The 19,418-nt window shown below is 55.9% G+C and overlaps 7 protein-coding genes across 7 annotated transcripts; 2 read left to right on the forward strand and 5 right to left on the reverse strand.

The window, feature by feature from the left end:
- Positions 1-464: 464 nt before the first annotated feature.
- GCG54_00010925 (Minor extracellular protease vpr) lies at positions 465-3,787 on the reverse strand (the record flags this gene model as incomplete). The annotated part of the gene is made up of 11 exons (XM_045410837.1): positions 465-615; positions 676-845; positions 898-1,072; positions 1,128-1,340; positions 1,403-2,691; positions 2,739-2,798; positions 2,852-2,912; positions 2,969-3,098; positions 3,130-3,193; positions 3,246-3,587; positions 3,656-3,787. The coding sequence occupies 11 exons, from the start codon at positions 3,785-3,787 to the stop codon at positions 465-467; spliced, it is 2,787 nt and encodes a 928-aa protein (XP_045267895.1).
- Positions 3,788-4,889: 1,102 nt separating this feature from the next.
- On the reverse strand, positions 4,890-6,684 carry GCG54_00010926 (GPI transamidase component GPI16; the record flags this gene model as incomplete). Its single annotated transcript, XM_045410838.1, has 2 exons — positions 4,890-6,285; positions 6,335-6,684. 2 exons carry the CDS (start codon positions 6,682-6,684, stop codon positions 4,890-4,892), a joined length of 1,746 nt encoding a protein of 581 aa, XP_045267896.1.
- Positions 6,685-7,010: 326 nt separating this feature from the next.
- On the forward strand, positions 7,011-7,897 carry GCG54_00010927 (U1 snRNP-associated protein; the record flags this gene model as incomplete). Its single annotated transcript, XM_045410839.1, has 2 exons — positions 7,011-7,394; positions 7,448-7,897. Coding segments are annotated over 2 exons (834 nt in total), but the record flags the coding sequence as incomplete, so codon positions are not given.
- Positions 7,898-8,885: 988 nt separating this feature from the next.
- GCG54_00010928 (uncharacterized protein) lies at positions 8,886-10,196 on the reverse strand (the record flags this gene model as incomplete). The annotated part of the gene is made up of 1 exon (XM_045410840.1): positions 8,886-10,196. The coding sequence occupies one exon, from the start codon at positions 10,194-10,196 to the stop codon at positions 8,886-8,888; it is 1,311 nt and encodes a 436-aa protein (XP_045267898.1).
- Positions 10,197-10,563: 367 nt separating this feature from the next.
- Positions 10,564-11,046, reverse strand: GCG54_00010929 (uncharacterized protein; the record flags this gene model as incomplete). The annotated part of the gene is made up of 1 exon (XM_045410841.1): positions 10,564-11,046. The coding sequence occupies one exon, from the start codon at positions 11,044-11,046 to the stop codon at positions 10,564-10,566; it is 483 nt and encodes a 160-aa protein (XP_045267899.1).
- A 1,923-nt stretch (positions 11,047-12,969) lies between these two features.
- GCG54_00010930 (putative di- and tripeptidase DUG2) lies at positions 12,970-17,475 on the forward strand (the record flags this gene model as incomplete). Its single annotated transcript, XM_045410842.1, has 4 exons — positions 12,970-13,992; positions 14,039-15,596; positions 16,071-16,216; positions 16,270-17,475. 4 exons carry the CDS (start codon positions 12,970-12,972, stop codon positions 17,473-17,475), a joined length of 3,933 nt encoding a protein of 1,310 aa, XP_045267900.1.
- Positions 17,476-17,996: 521 nt separating this feature from the next.
- GCG54_00010931 (Mitochondrial import inner membrane translocase subunit tim17) lies at positions 17,997-19,202 on the reverse strand (the record flags this gene model as incomplete). The annotated part of the gene is made up of 6 exons (XM_045410843.1): positions 17,997-18,035; positions 18,100-18,179; positions 18,236-18,257; positions 18,554-18,837; positions 19,078-19,104; positions 19,160-19,202. 6 exons carry the CDS (start codon positions 19,200-19,202, stop codon positions 17,997-17,999), a joined length of 495 nt encoding a protein of 164 aa, XP_045267901.1.
- Positions 19,203-19,418: the final 216 nt, after the last annotated feature.

The following is a 19,418-nucleotide window of genomic DNA, read 5'->3' on the forward strand; positions in this document are numbered from 1 at the left end:
AAAGGCTGACGCGGTATTTTTGTGGATGTCACGACGCACAAGAACCATTTTGACGGAAAGGCGCAGCCATCAAACCGTTGTGCTCTCGACTAGGAGCTGATAGCCGAGTAAGGGAAATACCCGAGGCGAGTATGCTCACCGGACTGGTGCTGCGGGGCTCAAGAGCATAGCATTTGTGATTCGGTCATTAGAGATTACGTAGTTATAATGCGATAGTCACTTCGGTGGCCTTAACTCGAGGATTGAAAATTTTAAACTGCAAATAATTGACAAGCTGAATCCTTTGAAGAGATAGATAGCAGGCCAAGAAAGGAGAATGATACGACACGGCAAGTCCCATGCCATGTTACAAGGCCCGCGAGACTACAACTTTTGCTTGGAGTACCACCGCGACTCCATTGGGGTATCGAACGAAGAGGGCGTACGCCAAGGTCTAAGTTCCAAATCGATGAGCCTTACTTTGCTCAATCATGGAGTGACACAGGAGGCACAGCATTCTTCGCCGAGAAAGGCGTTGTCCAGTTGCCGAGCACAACCTTGAAATCATGGTTCCAGATGTCCCAGTGCTCAGAACGGTCAGGGTCACCAAAAGGAAGCAGGGCAGCGACGCGCATCCTATCGTTCTACCGTCAACATCGAGCAAAGCTTAGTTTCGGAGAGTAGAGAAGGACTCACGTGTAGTTACCAGGCCTGATCTTGTACCCGTTTGTGAATCGACCAAGCCACCAGAACCGATACACCGAGTAGCCGTAGGCATCACGAGATAGCTCGGTCAGCGGGCCTCTGACAATGTCGAGCTCGTTGTCAGTCTCAGGGTCGAAGACGGACACATAATTTTCGTTGTTCTCCGCCAATGTTAGCATGACAAGAAAGTAAACGTGTATGGGAGTTTCTTACCCAGGGAGCAGCCAGCCCAATAAAACCATTCATGCCGGGCACAGGCGGATAGGACCAATCCTTCTCTGTCCATCCCCTCTCGAAGATATCCCACCGGACAAGCGGAGCACCCCAGCGCATGGTGATGAACAGCCTGGGGAAATCTTGCTGTCCGATGCTCAGGTCAAAAGAAAATCTAAGTGGCCGTTAGCGTATTGAAGCTGAAGGTTAGCACATGATCGCAAACTCACGTGGAATCATCTTCAATGCGGGTCATGTTCTGCGTCGACAGGATGTACGGGAAATTATCGCTAAACATCTGTCTGAAGGTCTTCTGGACGTCGGCCGCAACGCCCATGTAGGGGACGGACAGCTGTTCGTCGTTGGAGCCGGTAATGAGAATCTTGCCGCTGTACACCGGCAACATCGTCGCATTAAGACCCTTGGGAGGGTTGAAGTGAAAGCTGAGTTCCTGGGTCAGTCATTCAAGAACTCGAATCTTGGAGGAGCGAGGTACTAGACTCACGTTGCTTCCTTAGTCTGGCCAGGCTCGACTGTGAACTCACCCTCGGGAAAGGTGACGTTGACGGACGCTTCGATGGGAGCAAAGTCTATCCCCAACCCGGGACCTGAAGCAAAGTCAAGTCTACTATTTAACGCCTCGAAAGCCCCGGCGACCTGGTGAGAGAACTTGTAGGTAATCGGCTCAGTGCAGTTGTTAGTAATGTTGACTCGCTGACACGACTCAAAGTGAGCCGTATCATTGAGTGTAAACTTGGTCCAAGACAGCTCTGTCTGGTACTCCAAAACCTTGGTGGCATTCACCAAGCCAGTGCCCAGCTGGAAGATGGGAGCGTATGCGCCGTAATCCGTCACGTTGGTGCCGTCCGACCACCCGAGCGAGTCACCGCTGGACATGATTCGAGCTGCGAGCTTCTTGGCGAAACCGGGGCCGTGAACCCATCTCCCGCCATACTTGCCAATGTAGAGCGCTGCAATGCCCGCGACGTAAGGTGTGGCCATCGAAGTGCCCGACTTGAGTCCGAATCGATCATGCGGCAAGGTCGAAAAGATGTTGCTACCAGGCGCTGCGATATCAGGCTTGATGCTCAAGTCGTAGAGACCACCCAGAGAAGTGAAATATGAGGCGACGACCGTGGGATTCTTCATGTTGAGAAGGGGCAACTTGTCCTCTTCGAAGAACCTGGCGTGGACGGTGACGCCGTCGGCCAAGGCCTTGGTGAGAGCGATTCCTTCTTCTTGACTAATAATGTCGTCAGCCCCACGAGTATCCCAGTTGTCGGGCAGGGGGAATATCTTCTCATCATTGAAGAAGAGAACATGCTCAGCGCCGGCGGCAAAGAGGACGTAGCGCTTCGTAGCTGCGCTGCAGCCTCCGCGAGGGACCACAACCAGAGCATGGGACAAATCGACGTCCTCGGGGAACTTGGTGCATCCTACGGTAACGTTCTTCGGATCCGTTGTCAAGGCGATGACCTGCAGTGTTCCGTTGAGCGGGAAATTGTGCGTGAGGGTGCCAGAGAAGAAGGCCCATGTAGCTGTGCTCTTGTGCTCCCCGTCGTTGAACGTAACTTCGAATGGCAAGCCCGGGACGTTGTCTGGCTCAGTCGAAGCTACAGCCAGGACGTTCTTGCCGGACATGCCATTGTCAGGGAAGAAGAGACCACTCTCTCCATCGTTGCCAGCCGAAATGGTCACTATAACGCCTTGGTCAACCATACGAGAGGCAACCTCTGCCCACGCGTTGTTTGCAAAGCCTCCACGACCGCCAATTGATGAAGTGATAATGTCTGCCTGGGGCAAAGTTATGAAAGGTCACGGGATATGGGATCCTGACTTACTCCATCAGCCAGCGCTCGCAGGAACGCGTCGATAAGTGTTTCTTCGTCCGTCTGGCCACTCTGCCCATCAAATATTAATTGGTGTATCGGTTTGCATGCGTCAGGGAACTCACATCGTTGTCGCCAAAGACCTTGTAGGATAGGATATTGGCTTCAGGGGCAACACCCTGCCAACTAAGCGGGAGTCAGTCAAAAGTTGAAGCAGTAGACATCGCTACATCAATCCATACCTGTCAGACTTTCCAGCAACAATGCCAGAAACATGGGTCCCATGCCCATTACTGCCTCCTTCCATGGGATCGTCATCCGGATTCTTGTCAAAGCCTTGGTCAGGCCAGTCTTTCACAGATGTCAGCGATGCTGGGTAACTTGTGAATGTAGATGCTCTTACATGAAGAACCAATCAGATCGTAACCGCCGATGACCTTGAATCCGGGACCAATGCCACCGCCAAGCTACGTGTCCCAAGTCAGTGCCTGAGGACTGATACGAAGGGAAATGCCTCACCGCAGGATGGTTGTAGTCAACACCAGCATCCACGACAGCAACCTTGACACCCTTTCCCAGGATGCCAGCCTCATGAAGCTTGCTGACACCAGTCATATTGTGGATAGAGTAGTTCGCCGCAGAAACAGCACTGCTAAACTCCCTGCCATTCTCAACGGTGGCCATCTCGATCCGTCTCGATTGCCACACATTGCCAACGTTCTGCAAGATGCGAAGAGTCTCTTCATTCTCAATGGTTGTTTCGATACTGACGCCAGTAAAGATTTCGCTCTTGAAGGTCTTGTAGAGCTTCGTCCCTTCCCGAGTTGAGAGTTCCGAGGTCAGTCTGTCCAAGTCCGAGTCCTGAGCGGTCACGCGTTAGCATCTCTTGATGTCATCCGACACACGAGTCTTCTATGAGGACCACCCACCTTTGACAACTCGAGAATGAATCTTTTCGTGCCTCCGACGGGAATTTTCTTTTGAGATTCTCCCGTGACTCCGAAAACAGCAGAGCCAACGCCCGCGAGGGACAGGACCGCCAAAACAGTTGTCAGATGCATTTCCGCTGAATTGAGCCCTCAATGACCTTGATCTGTGACTGAAACTGGCAAGATTACGATTAAAGTCTGGCTGTCGCGTCTAGATATGTGAAAAGGAATACCCGACTTCTGGCCTAGGCGGGTGTACGGCCTCAGGTGCTCGTGTGCGATTCCGGGGTGGAGGGAACCTGCATTTTCGTATCGTTCAAACAGACCCATGCAGAGAAACAAACAGCAATCTACAGGGTTACTACGAACAGACAGGCTGGGGTCATTGGGTTGTTATTACTTGTTAGAAGTGCCAATGCAGTCGCCAGGCAGCTCGAGACATGCCCATCCGATATTGCCCCAGCTTTTGAGAGCATCCCGTTGGCTCTCACAATTCAGAAAGAGGCTGGAATGACATCCCCTTCGTCCCAAGACTTCAAGCCGCCCGGGAGACTACTGAAGTTTCGTGCCTGCTTGTCGTCCGAGCTATGCATTGAAAAGGGATGAGGTGGTCTCCCGAATCTGTACCCGATTCTCGTAGCATGCGTAGCACATCCGGAGGTCAACATGCCATCGACTTCGGCAACACTTGCCCGACAAACTAAACAAAAAGCAAATAACGATTCACAGAAACGGGTAAAGATGCGTCGATGTGATGAAGAAGGACCATGGCGGTAGGACGAGGCGACTGCTAGATGCAGGTCGACGAGTAGGCCCGATGGTAGCACAGATCTCGCTCCGCATTTTGTTGTCAACAAGTCGAACGAGGGACGTCGACGTGTGTTGCACATATGCGCTTGAGGCACGCCGTGTAACATGGGTCCCGTCGACGCGGGGTCTCTATCCGCGTCTCCGCAAAGAAGAGGCCGGAAATGGATGCAGGTTGAACCTCATGTGAGCTGCGGACTGTTTGTATAAAAGACGATACCCGAGACGTAACGTGGTGCCTGAGACGCAACGGACCGTTTCCGTGCTGATCCCCCCAATTCAAATTAAATTCCCGACATCCTTGAAAGGCTGCTGATCATGGTTAGTTCAGTTTGTCACTTGGAACGGTAACGAGCAGGCTGTTCAGCCAGGAGGTACGACTACTTGGGAAATGAGGGTACTAATGAACGCAAAATCTTGTTTTTCTTCATTTCTTTCCCGGAACTCTACCCTTGAGCTTGCCCAAAAGCCTTCCTAACTTGGCTTTGAGCACCGGGCTCGGGCCTTCATCGGCGCCGACGAGTCTCCGGACTAAGATATTATACATGCCGCCGAAAGCGAGGGCGATCGCCGTCGACGTGAAAATGATGACATTGTAGGGCATGCTGAAATCGGGTGTTGGGAGGTTCAGCAGCAGGGTCGTTGTCCGCGTGCTTTGTGTACGCGGGCTGAGAGTTGTAATGACGGCAGCGGCAATGTCGAAGCCGCGGTTTGCGTCAGGAGGGTACTCTGTGTATCGCAGAATGGACTTCTCGAAGTCGTAGGTAAGGAAGACTGTGGAGGCGGGAGGAATACGCATGCGCAGCTCGAGCTGTGTGCCCCTGGCGCGATCCACGGCTGGGCGGTAGTAGATGTCCTCGATGATGGATGGCTGAGAGCCTGATGAGCCCTCGATCCTAGCGTTGAGGGTATGCAGATAGACCCTCATGAACCAAGGCAGAGATTCCATGTAAATGAACTCCACCTCGGTGTCCTTGCTGGGGTTTGTCAGGATAGCCTGCATGCCACCATGCTCCTGCCCATGGCCGGTGAAACTTCGCTCAGCGTAAATCAGAGGGGTCGCCGGCTCAATAAGCTCGTCCGCAGCGTCGTGGCCTTCCTTATTCTCAAGAGGCAAAACGATCTCCAACTCCGATTCATGACCGAACTTAAAGCACCGCAACACACCGTTGGGATTGAGGATCTCTGTAGCACCTCCAGAGGTGAAGACACCCCTCGAATGGGGGACTTCAATACACACCGGGGGCACGTCCTCGTCAGTCAAAGGGCAGACCCCCTTGACTGTCTTCCCGAACAACTGGGACAAAGTCCAGTCTTGGCCGAGACTGTGGCTGATAGGATAGCAAGTATCGTCTGAGTGATAAGGCTTCGACGTGTCGCACTTGAGCTCATGACCGGGAGGGGGGCGGGGAATCGGATTGTCTCTGGGTCGCTTGGAGCGGTCGATATCCAGGACCATGTCGATTGTTTGCTCAATCTGTAGAACGCACTCCTGCCCATTGGGGCACACAGGCTTGATGTCGATGGCCATGCTCTGGAAAGAGGAGTCGAACAGCTTGTGGCCGTCGAGTAAGCTCGAGATGCCCGCCTTGCCCTTGCAAGGAAGCAGCTTCAGGAAAGGCGTCAGGTTCTCCGTACAGACGACCTCCTTCGGGAGGACGCCGTGCAGAAGCTGCATGTTCGGTATGGAGGCTTCGGGGTGGTCGCCCTCGGGCTGGAATGACATGACCGGTCGCGTGGTTCGTGTTCCGTCGACGAAGTTCAGAGATGCGCAGAAGAGACCCGAGAGGGCATTGGTGAGGGTCAACCATTTCTGATCGGCCCTGGGCAAAGTTAGTTTCAATCGGACCAGAGCGCCAGCAAGCAACATACTCCTCATCCGTCTCTGCCTCCAGCCACGCCCACAACTCCACGCCTGTTCCGCCCTCCCGTTGACCATCCCAAGGCCGGCCTCCCCAGCTTTCAGCGTCCCATCGTCCCAAGCTAAACCTCAAATGCAGTTCGCGAGTGCCAGCGTATTGCAGAATCTGTCCGAGCGAACGGGGAAAGTAGCGGAAGTTTTGCGACTCGAAGTCAGCCAGCGACGTGTTGGACCGGAAGTTGAAGCTCGCCAGCAGGGCGGAAAGGGGCAGTGGCCGGAGGTTCAGCTGCTCATGGTAATCCGCAGCCGTGCCGAAAGCAGCAAGGCACAAGAAGAGAAGGGCCGCCAGTAACTGGCGCATTTTGAAAGAGTTTCGCGCAAGAGAGTGACGTCTGCTGGCTTTCGCTCTCCCCTGCTCGGCCAGCGCATGGATGGCCCAGGAGGTCCCTTAGAGTCGCGAAGGGTGTTGGTGGTGTAGGTGGCTACCTGGAGGGACGCGGGAAGGCGGTGGGCATTGGCAGAATTATTTACGTAACCTTAGCTTCCATTTACGCTTGAATTTCCATGGACCAAGCTCTCCACATTCCGCCCCAAACTCCCATCCGGCGCGTCACGCTCTTAAGCATATCTTCCCCATAATCTCGCGACAATCGCTCTTGTTCTTAGACCCAGCTACCCTGACAAAAGCTCGACGACGCCAATTGGTACGACGTCATGGCCGCAGAACAAAGAAAGCTGCTCGAGCAGCTCATGGGCGGCTCGGCCACCACGCGATCGGCCTCGTTGTCCATGACGGACCCCAAAGTCTGCAGATCTTTCCTCGTCGGCACATGTCCTCACGACCTCTTCACAAATACCAAGCAGGATTTGGGTCCCTGCCCAAAGCAGCATTCGGAGGCGCTGAAGGCTGAGTACGAGGCCCTGCCTGATAAGGACAAGCAAAAATATGGTTTCGAGTACGACTACATGCGCGACCTGCAAAAGTATATCGACGACTGCAATAGGAGAATAGATGCCGCCCAGCGCAGGCTCGAGAAGACACCGGACGAAATTAGACAGACCAATGCTTTGGTATGTTCTCACCAGGGATTTCTTGTTGCAGCGCATGCTAATTATGTCTGCAGTTGAGAAGCATTGCCGAACTGTCATCCACGATCCAGAACGGTACCCTCGAAGTCGAAATCCTCGGCGAGATGGGCGAAGTCTCCCGTTCAATCGACGAATTCTATCGCGTGCGGCAGGCACAACAGACGAAGCTGGACCGCGAGAAGGAGTTGAAGGCATTGTCCGACACCTCAGGTCCGTCTGGCCACCAGAAGCTACAGGTATGCGACGTGTGTGGCGCCTACCTGAGCAGGCTCGATAACGACCGCCGCTTGGCCGACCACTTTTACGGGAAAATGCATCTTGGCTACGCTCAGATGCGCAAGACATACGAGGCCTTCCCCAAGGAAATGCGCCACCGAAGGGCGCCCGTAGAAGATGACGGCATGGGCCATGGTGGCCCGAGGGGTCCTCGAAGCGGTGGCGGCTACCGTGGGCGCGGGGGCAGGGGATACCGCGGAGGGTGGTAGGACCCAGATCACTCGGTACCATCCTTGGATGCCTCATTACCATATTCAGATTCCTCGCAACCGCCGTCAGATCCTTCAGCACCATCCTCACCTATCACAAAGAGCCAACAGAGGACAAACAGACGACGAAACAGATGGTAACGCGGAGGACAATGCAGAGAACGAAAGCCAGGCGGGGGATTTGAAATTATGGCGAGAGGGACTGAGACGAACAGCTACCATCTTCGCAAAGCTGACCTCCCCTTGCAACGGTCAACTCAAATCGCCTGACGACCGACGGCACCACCCCGTTGGCTTACCAGCAAAGCTCCAAGTCAAGAATGGATATCAGCAGGCCTTCTCTACGGGTATCGTCAACCAATGACTAGGAAGCTCAACTAAAAAAGGCCGCAACATGGTTTTCGACATGGCTTTTATCAGAATGCACAGTAACGTGGGTGACGAACCACTGGAGTTCATTGTTGTCCATACTAAGTCTTTTAGGCCTCGAACACGGCATCGGAGCAAGGCGCAAGTCAGAACAGCTTTTTGAACACATGAGGTCTACCAGCCAGGCACATGTGAGACTTCGGTTTGGCCGGGGGCTTGGATTCATGGGCAATTATGTATTTACGCTAATAACGGGCTTCTACATTTTCAGACTCCCATAGTCGCCCACCTGCAACGGGGGCAAATGCTACAAAGCGCCCTCATAATTTTACCCATCCGCTGCTACTCCTGCTGCGTGAAATGTTCAATATGCTGTCATTGTTTTCGTGATCCGCTCAGTGCGTTTTCCAAGGCGCAGAACTCGATGTGCTCATACATATTGCCTCTGGAGATGATCCGAGACGAATCCTCAGTGGGTATCTCAAGTGTCTCGGGCTTGGTGAGCTGTGTCGTCCTTCCTCTTGATATTGAACCCGTACGCTTCGGCAAGGGTGTAGAATTCCCCGGCGCTAAGAGGGTTCGACTCAGATGTGTCGGCTCCGGTGCGTCTGAATGCCTCCTAGGCTTGAGCGTCGCTCTTCATCTTCGCATCAAAAGCCTCCATCTCATCGTCCCATCTGCCGAGAGGTGACAACACAGGCGGCGAGGTCTCCCCCGTCTTGCCCTTGCCACCAGGAAGAGCGGGGAACTCCTCGGTGTTGATAGCGGGCGCCTTCGCCTCCGGCGCAGAAGGCTTCGCGTCACGGGTCCCGTTCGACGCAGGTTCCCTGTGGTCTCTGGGGGCGAAGTCATCGCCGTAGCCACCCCGACCACCTCGTCCACCACGTCCACGACCCCTACCGCCGCCACGACCACGACCACCCCTGCGGTCATCGCGGTCGCCGTACCTGTCCTGCCTCTCACCCTCATCGCCATCATTCGCAAACCTGCTGCCAGAGAGGCCCGCAGACCTAGCCCCTCTGATCCCCCCGTTCGCCCCGCGGAAGCCCCTCCTCTCCTCCTCCGCATTAAGCGCCTCCTTGCCCTCGTCCCAGCCGCCCTCCTTCATGCTCATCGCCTTGAGCTTCCGCTCGCGGTTCTTGGCCCTCTCGTCGTCCATGCGCTTGCGCTCCTCCTCGCCGCGCTTGCGCTTCTCCTCCTCGATCTTCTTGCGCTTGCGCGCCTCCTCCATGCCCCGCGCGTAGGCCTCCGCGTGCTTGCGCTCGTCCTGCTCCGCCTGCTCGAACTTGCGCGTCTTCTCCGCGTTGAGGATGCGCATCTGCTCCATCTTGGCCGCCAGCTCCGTCTCCGTGAGCTTTGTGCGCGGGTTCGCGCCCGACTGCAGGCGCGCCTCGGCGTTGAGGGCGGTGTTGCCGCCCGGGCCGGCGGGCGCGTGTTGCGGCTTGTCGCGGGGCGGCGCGGGCGAGGCGGATTTGTTCGCGGGCGCGGTGGGAGGCGCTGCTGCTTGTTGCTGCTGTTGTTGGGTCTGGGCAGCTGGGCCGGTCGGGGCCTGGGGAGGAGGCGCGGCGGCCGGGGTGGTGGTTGTCGTGGTGGTGGGTGCTGCTGCGGCGGGAGCTGGGGCAGGAGCGGGCGCGGGGGCCTGTTGGCGGGGGGGACGCGGGGCGGGTGCGGGCTTGTTTGTGTTGAATCGCGAGTTTGCCAGGCCTCGGGGCGCGGTCGGCGCTTTGGCGGGGGGCGGAGGAGGCTTCTCGGCTGCGGCGGGTTTCGGGGGAGCAGACTCGGGTTTGGGTGGCTCGACGGGCGGTGTCGCGACGGCGGCGGGAGGGGGAGGAGGGGCGGCGACTGTCTCTACGGGTTGCGAGTCTGCCACGGGCTCGAAGTCGTCGAAGAAGAGGTCATCGTCGGTGCGGCCGCCGAACTGATCGTCCATGATGAAAGAATTGGTATGGGTATCGATGCTTTTGTTTTGTTTTGAACGAAAGAAAGTAGGCGGGAAAAAATTAAGAATGGGAGCAAACACACAAGATTGGCGATGTTGACTCGAAGCTCTTGGGTTGGATTGGAGGATTGCGAACCATGTCGGATTGGGTAAGTGGGGGGTCCCATGTGCGGCACGGATAGGCTGGCAGTGGCAGCCGGGACCATGTCGGGCCGGCGCTGTTTTGGAGGACAGTGTCGACACAGTACCTCACACCTCGATATTCAGGGTCAATTGCCTACAAGTACGTCTGGAGCTAGCTCACGGGCGTTACATTCGTTAACTAGGTGCTGCTCTTCTACTGGGGGTTTCCTCAATCTTAGTTCCCTAGCCTCCGAATCAACTCATCGCGCAGGTCTTCATAGCTCTCCAGTAACGGAATACCGAACCTGGCGCACACCACCTGGACATTGCCCCTCTTCTTGTAGCCCTCAGGACAAGCGACGATAGCCTTCCCAGACCGCGCGCACAACCCCAACTCGAGTAAGCTGATGTGGGCTTCTGTCCCAGGCTCGAAGTAGACAATGACGATGCTTGCGCGCTCCTGCATCTCCAGTTCCCACTCAACCTGCTCTTTGAACCTCGTGTCCGATATGTCTTCCCTCCACGTGCTGTCCCAGTCGGGCCGGAAGGGGTTGAAGATGGTGATAGGGAGGTGGGCAATAGATTCAATCATATCTTTGCGCCAATCCTTCTTGCTGGTTGTTCCGGCGAGGAATACAGATTTTCCCGCGGGATCAGTTGCGGAGGGCTTGCTCAGAGGCAAGATGACCCTGCTGTGGCTTGACGAGATGTCTTGCATGATGTCTCTCTGGCTTGCTGCCCCTGAAGGTGCAGAGTTCTGAGCGATGTGCGAAGCGATACCAACAGCCTTGCAGACGGAATTTCGATGTAGAATACCGGTTGAATACTGAAAGCATGTCGAATCCGGAAGGAAGCCCCGTTTGACGCCAGCCAGCCTTAAGTTAGCTGGCAGTCATCAACAAGCTCTTCCATTGGCCATGGTTTCCTGTGGGTGCGGGAGCCATCGTAAGTGGCCGAAGGTAACGCACTCGTGCAGCCAACAGATGATCCACCATGGCTTGATTTTTAGAGACCGGCATCTATCGCTTGCTGCATCTTGAAGTCAGCTGAGCCAATATTGCCAGCAATATCTGGCAACATTTTGCCGGTAACACCAACACTAACAGGGAGCCATCCTATCGGCAAGAAAACGGAAGGCCGCTTCAGCTACGGCAACCCCCTGCGCGGCTCGGATCCCCTAAGTTGAACAGCCTGTCCAGTATTCTGTTTGCATCCCCGGGAGCACGCGTGTTTTCCTCCAATAGGGCAGACGCCGGGGGGATCGCTCGGAAGATCACCATACGCACCCTGGATTGGGGCGCACCGCATCCTGACCGACCACTGTTTATCTTGCGGTGAGCCGGCCCAGACACGCGGGTCTCTGAGGCCCTTGGCCCCCCCAGCCGGAATTTCTTCTCTTGTCGGCGAGCGTCCCGGATCTGTCTCAGCCGGCGTGTGTGACTTGGCCCAGAGCCAGAGGCTAGGACTTCCACTGGCTAAGCTAGGCCATGGAGGAGGACCAGAGGAGGGACAGCTTCAGGTCGGCCCCTTGGCGCCCAAAGATCCAATGCGGGCGTCCAGATATTTAATACGGGCTGTCCATGAAATCACGCAACCGATCTCGGCCGTCCGGATGTCCCTTAAGTGCTCCCCGGCCGTCGTCTTCCCAATCTCGTTTCTAGACAGAATCATACCTGAACGCTGGCCTTTTGTTTCTATTCGAGTCTTGTCGTTTGATTGACCTGACTCCCCGAGCGTATGATACCATCCCCTCCAATGTTGCGTCATGAAGCGGTGAGAGAGACAAAGCGTCCAGAGCTGCCGTACAAATAGAGAGCTCCCCACCGAGTTGGACGAGAATAGCCAGAGGAGCCACACATCGATCCAGCTGGCCCATTATCGATTAAGCAGAGGACAGAAAGGAACCGTCACACAGAGACAAGCAGATGGCTGTGGTATTTGAGTCAGGAGGGGGACACACTCCAGGGGACGACTGCGAGGGGTGCCGCAAGATCCAGGACGAGCTGGTTGAGCTGTCTCCCGAGTCAGAAGAGTCTTCGGAATATGAAGATGGTGAGTTCTGTTCGCGTATGCTCCAATCTACCGACGAAGCCCCGTTTGCGACAGAAGACGAGTGTCTGGAGAGAGAGATGTAGACTGTCACGAGACGCCTTTCGCATCTCGGCGACCAGTGTCACGCTGGTTCCTGGGAATCCCCTGAAAAGACAGCAGTGGACCCGGCAGCAGCGGGAGCTAGAGCCCAAGAACTGCAGCACCGCTCCACCCAACCCAGAAGTCTGGAGTCTCTCACTCCGGGGGATCCACGCTAGGGGTGCGCCTGGATAGGCGAGACCTCGAGAGCGCAGCGCTTCCCAGGTCCCCTCTAGCGCATTTCGTCATTCGCCATTTTCGTTGCGATACCGCAGCGGTGGCATTTTAGGGGACCCTCCCAAAAGATATGCGTCACACCATCAGCCGACGCCAGCCCAATTCCACCTCCTTGTCTCAATTTCCTCAACGGGCTGCCACACTGGCAAAGAAAAGACGAAAAACGCACATTCGTCTCGTTCCATTCTTGTCCAAAGTCTGCTTTTGGTTACTTGCCTTCAAGAGACACGCACATTGCTGACGCACGCTTTCCTCCCGCGCCCCAGAAGACACGATGCCCTCCGCCATCGCGGCCTCCGACCTCTCGACGAACCTGAGCGACACGGACGACTGCGGCACGGTCGCCCCCGAACTTTTCCACAACCTCAAGCACGACAGCTCCGTCCTCTGTCTCGCCGTCAGCGCCGAGCAGGAGCGGATATACGCCGGCACGCAGGATGGCGAGATCGTCGTGTGGTCGCTGGCCACCTTCCACCAGGAGCGCATCGTGCAGGCGCACAAGCGCAGCGTCCTGAGCCTGTACCTGACACCCGACGGCTCGATGCTGTTTTCGAGCGCCGGCGATCCGCTGATCAACGTGTGGTGCCCGAAGACGATGAAGCGCCTGTACGAGATCTACAGCACCTACGACGTCGGCGACATCTTCTCCGTCGCCTACAGCGCGCAGCACGAGACGGTCTACGTCGGCGCGCAGAACACCTCCATACAATGGGTCAGCTTGTCCGACCCGAACAACAGGGTGCCTCACGACTCGTCACAGCACCCCGACCGAAGGAATCACAGGTTTTTCGACTCGAGAGCTGCAGGAGGATCAACGACGCCGCGTCGCACTGACGAGCGGTGGACCCAAATTCCTAGGTCGGAGAAGGTCGTCGAGATTCACCCGGGAGCGCTGCAGATGTTTGCGCACTACGGCTACGTATACTCGATGTTGATGGCAAAAGGCCCGACGGTCCTGGTGGAGCCTGACGAGGAGGTTCTCATCTCTGGAGGTGGCGACGGGACGATTAAGCTGTGGAAGCTCGGCGCTGAGGGAGATAAGCAAGCTGAGGAGAGCGACCGGGAGCCGGGTCTCCAGGAGCTGATGTCGCTTGGGTCTGATGATGCGGAGTCGGTCATGTCTTTGGCCATCGACGGCTCGTTTCTCTATGCAGGAAAGCTGCAGGGCATCATTGAGTTGTGGGACCTCGACACGAAGTCCAAGTTGAGGGTGATCAAGAGCCACAAGGGCGACATCATGACCCTGCAAATGAACTGGGGATATCTCTTCAGTGCTTCACGATCAGGATCCGCAAGTGTACGTTCGCATGTTTCTTGTCGTAGTTCGCAACTAACTTTTGCAGAAACACTCCACCGTCCACTACGGCAAATACAAAGATACCCAGACCGCGAACATCAGCCAGAAGTACCAGTGCATAGCTCGCTGGAAAGCCCACGAGGGCAAGGTCCTCGCATCCGCAGTAACGACATACAACAACAGGCAATACTACATTACGGGCGCCAATGACAACGACGTAGCCATCTGGAATATTGACTGTTCATCATACGAGCAACAGCAAGACGTGGATGAGGCAGACGATGTCATGGTCAAATCTCTGGGAGAATTTGTCTCGTATCGCACCGTCTCCTCGCGACCGGAATTCGCAGAAGACTGCCGAAAAGGAGCGACTTTCCTTGGCTCCCTGTTCAAGCGTCTTGGTGGCCAGGTCGAGATGCTGAGCACGGAAAGCAGTCCCCACAACCCAGTCGTCCTCGCCAAATTCAACGGCAAGCTCGAGCCAGCTGAGAAGCGGAAGAGAATCTTGTTCTACGGTCATTACGATGTCGTACCGGCAGACAATAAGAAGGGCAAGTGGGAAACCGACCCGTTCCAGATGAAGGGCATCAACGGCTATCTTCACGGCAGAGGTGTCAGTGACAACAAGGGACCCATCATGGCCGCTCTGTATGCCGTCACAGATCTTCTCCAAGCAAAGAAACTCGCCAACGACATTATTTTCCTCATTGAGGGCGAAGAAGAATCCGCCTCTCGTGGCTTCAGAGAGATCGTCCGCAAGAACAAGGACCTCATCGGCGACGTTGACTATATCCTACTAGCCAACAGCTATTGGCTCGACGACGAGGTTCCCTGCCTCACATACGGCCTACGTGGTGTTCTTCACGCCACAGTCTGCGTCGACTCTCACCTACCTGATCTCCACTCCGGTGTTGACGGTTCATACATGAACAACGAACCCCTCTCCGACCTTACGTCCACACTGTCTAAACTCAAGGGTCCTGGAAACAAGGTTCTCATCCCCGGCTTTTACGAAAGCATCTTGCCAGTAACTGCCGAAGAAGAAACCCGCTACGATGAGATCGCGTCAACTCTTATGCGCCAGAACCCTGAAAAGGGTCCCGAGGACAAACTCAAGACGGCGTTGATGGCCCGCTGGAGAGAACCTAACCTGACTATCCACAGATACAAGGTATCTGGCCCGGACGGCAGTCTAGTCAGTAGCCACGCAAGCGCAAACATCAGCTTGCGTCTCGTGCCTGGTCAAGAAGTCAATGATGTCATCGCCTCCCTAAACACCTATTTGGAGTCTGAATTCGGGCTGCTCGAGTCCAAGAACTCGCTCTCTATCAAGATCGACAACAAGGCCGAGCCCTGGCTCGGCGACCCCAGCAACGAGATCTTCCAGGCACTCGAAGAAGCCATCGTCAAGGCATGGGGTGATGTTTTCGACAACGGCGATGACAACGCCGGAGAAGAAAACTCGCAAGAGAAGAAGAAGGCACAGAGGCCAAAGAAGCCGCTGTACATTCGCGAGGGCGGCTCCATCCCCGCCATCCGCTTCCTCGAGAAGGAGTTCGGCGCCCCGGCTGCTCATCTGCCCTGCGGCCAGTCCAGCGACGGCGGTCACTTGGACAATGAGCGGCTGAGGGTGATTAATCTGCTGAAGAGCAGGGAAATCATTGGTTCTGTCTTTGCGCGCTTGTAGCACATACTATCAAAAAGAGGGCGTTCGAGGGGTGATTTAACATAGGATTCTTGATTGTAAAACATAGAAAGGATACCCAAAAATCAAAGAGCATTGCTAGAAGCACACACACGCGTTATGTGTATTGCGAAATGCCTGACTCGCACCGTTGCCCCAATATGTCGCCTCCAACCTCCCCATTGACGTGATCCGAACTTCGGCCTGCCGGTGCCGATTCCCACCGGAGAGCTTCCCGGATTGGGCTTTCCGGCTTATCTTATCTTATCAACTACACCCGGTCAACTCCCCCGACGTCGTCTCAGGCTGGCATCTCTCACACAACCTTTCCCAGTCTCATAGAGAGCTCATCCTGATGTATTGAAAGTTTTCTGAATCTCACCGCATCTCACAGATTTGAAGATGGAATACAAACGCCAATCGCCGACGGCCGTCAAGGTCAAGCCGCGCCTCATCATCCACGGCGGCGCAGGCAACATCAAGCCCGCCAACCTCGCGCCGCCGCAGTATGCCGAGTACCGCGCCGCCCTCTTGACAATCGTACACACATCCCTCTCCCTCGCCGTCGAATCGAAACTCACAGGAAAATACAGATCAGCAAGACAAACGCCTACATGACAACCCCCACCACCGCAACCGCAGTCCTGCCCAGCGCCCTGGAAACAGCCGTCCACGCCGTCACCCTCCTCGAGAACAACCCGCTCTTCAACTCCGGCCACGGCGCCGTCTTCACGCGCGACGGGATCAACGAGCTCGAGGCCAGCGTGATGGTGACCCGCGGCTTCGCCAAGCGCGGCGTCGGCGTCACGGGCCTGCGGCACGTCAGGAACCCGATCCTGCTCGCCAAGGCGATGCTCGAGCACGGCGAGGCGGACCTCGGCGGCGGGAGCGACTCGCACCCTTCCTCCCTTTCGCCTGGAATCGACGCGCCGTCTGCGCAGGGGCACACCCTCCTGCACGGCCCGACGGCGGAGGTGCTTGCGGAGAAGTACGGGCTGGAGCTCGTGGACCCGGGGTACTTCTTCACGCAGCGGCGGTGGGACGAGCATATCCGCGCGCTGGAGCGGGAGCGCACCGGCGAGGAGGGGAATGCGACGTGGAGCAGCAGCGAGTTTCTGCCTCAGGGGACGGTGGGCGCGGTGGCGCTGGACGAGGAGGGGGTGGTGTGCGCGGCGACCTCGACGGGCGGGCTGACGAATAAGCTGACGGGCAGGATTGGGGACACGCCGAGTGTGGGCGCTGGGTTTTGGGCGGAGGAATGGGTTGAGGAGGGCGATCCGACGGGGGCGTTTGGGAAGGGCTGTCCTGCGGTTGTGTTGTCGGAGAGCTTGAGGGGTTTGATGGCGGATTGTCTGCCTTCGTTGAGCATCTACACGCCTGTGTTTGGGAAGGCGGTGAAGACTACAAGAGCGATCGCGGCGTCGGGGACCGGGAATGGGGACTCGTTTTGGAGGGTTGCGGCCGGGAGGACGGTTGGGGCTGTGGCGAGGTTCAAGCCTTTGTCGGGCAAGGAGGCCGTGTCGTTCGTTGCTGGGGCTGGAGGGGAGTTGCAGAGGAGTGCTGGAGACCGGTGGCGGGTCACGGGTGAGGGCGAGGGCGGGATTATTGGCATCGAGGTTGCGGTTACGAGGGACGAGGAGGGCGGTGTCGTCGGCGTGAGGTCGGAGATTCTCCAGGACTTCAACTGCAATGGAATGTATCGAGCGTGGATCGACGATGAAGGCCTGGCGCATGCGAAGATTTACCATGACGAAGTCGAGGAGGGTGTGGATGCTCGGTTGTACGCGGAAAAGTGGTGATGTGCTGTGGTATGGATAGACAGACCTAAGATGAGCAGTGCGAGACGTAGAACGCAAAGAGTAGACAGATGGCGAGTTGAATATCAGTACAATTCCTATTCACACAGATTCCATACTCGTGTCAAAGGGGAGAAGTCCGCCGTATCCCTTCTATCTCGGATCATGACCCAGGCCGTTTCCAAACGTCAGATAGCCCGTGTCGATCTGTTCCAAGGTTGCCGCCCCCCATTTTCGTCCGGTTCAGGAAATCCACAAAGAGATTCTCCCCAGAGTCTCCAGTCCCGGTTGACTGGAGCCGTTTGTCTATACTACATGGAACGCCTCCCCCTGCCGCATAGCGTGATTTTGGTCGATTAAAAAACAGAAGTCGTCGGTCGTGGTAAAGACAGATTTCAACATCCCCCACGGAAAAGGAGGCTGAACTGCAAGAGTAGAGAGTGGTCGGTTGCGTCGTCGTTTCGTCGGCAGCGTGGAAGCACCGCTTCGGTTCGTTGACAGATTCAGAGGCATCATAGGCAGTTTTAGACCATGGCGCCGTCTGACGGAGGAGGCTGGGGCATCTGGGTTTATGAGGTCAGTATGTTCTGTGTCCAATGACGAAGGTTGGCTTGCGCAGAAACTCACCTCCAACTTGGTCGAGCCCGCAAACATCTTCTGGAATCCGATACCGACACCCTCGATGACAGCCAAGAGAACTGCGCATCCTGTGCACCTTTATGTCAGCAAGAAATATTTTAGCAGCGTTTCTTCTTGTACTGACCGATGGCACCATTCCTGGCAGCCTGTTTTCGTTATGTTAGATAACTCATTTCGTGCGGAAGATCTTAAAAGACACCCATCGTCCGCATCCCCGAGCGGCATAACATCTGCCAGAAGCTGGCTGCACATCTCCTAGGGCCTAAAGGCTGCGACATGCGCAGGGAAGACCAGCAGCCCATCAGAGACATTACTGAAGAGATCGCTAGAGAGCGTACCGGCCAGTGTGACGGAGAATTCCAACAACTGATGGGCCTTTGCGATGTGGCCTGGGGGTGCGGGCGATGGGCGGTTAACATTTCTCGCGGAGGGGGAGACTAACCTTGTATCCGCCTCTGATGGCTAAGCTGCCTCCTGTGAAGAATCCAGCAATTATCGCGTTCCTTCTATAAATTAGCAATAATTCTGACAATGTTCTTTGAAGGGTGGGTGTGGCTTGCCAGGGGTCCTCCTTTTGCCTAATTCCCTTCACTGAACAATCAAACGTTGAGAAAAGGCCTCCCCAAACCCCAAAGTTGCCGCCCAAAACAGGTGCGCGCATCTTAATCGCAGAGATGGCACCAATGCGGCGTTCTCCGTACGGTGAGTTGCGGAAGCCCTTGATACCTGCAGGGATTAGAATCGCTGCAGAGGTGAAATCAAGCCAGTGGGCCTACCATGCCAGAGTGTTCCACCAATCGCTTTCAAATATGTCAGTACGTTTTATCAAATCGCCCCGAGCCCTGATAGAAGTATGCAAGCGAGAGAGCTGGGTGGGCAGCTTTCGAACCCGGCTCGTGGAAGCTGTCGCAGTTGTCGCAAAGCTTCGGAGGGAAAGGCTCGGGGTAGAAAGGGCGGAAGACTAACCTCCCATAGCGAAAGCACCACCAAAATCTGCGTTGGCTGTTAGCATCACGACATTTGGTCATGGTGTTGAGGAGGGGCGAACCGTTCAGGATAACCCAAGGGCAGGGGTCGCGCGTGTGATCCATGGCGAATGTGTTTTAACGTTACGTCGTCGGTCGGGAAGGGTTCGTTCGAAGCGGTCGAATCGTCGGCCGAGGAGAGGCAAGCGGTTCGTTCGGTGGTCGTGGAGAATTTGGCGATGCAAAGAGCTTGACGCGGTGCCGAATGCGATGGAATGACGAACACGGACCAAGCTCGGAGTGACAATTTTTTGGGCGCGCGGCAAATCCGCGGTTCAATCT

This window comes from Colletotrichum gloeosporioides, assembly GCF_011800055.1.
Source record: "Colletotrichum gloeosporioides strain Lc1 chromosome Unknown consensus_17, whole genome shotgun sequence".
Classification (NCBI taxonomy): domain Eukaryota; kingdom Fungi; phylum Ascomycota; class Sordariomycetes; order Glomerellales; family Glomerellaceae; genus Colletotrichum; species Colletotrichum gloeosporioides.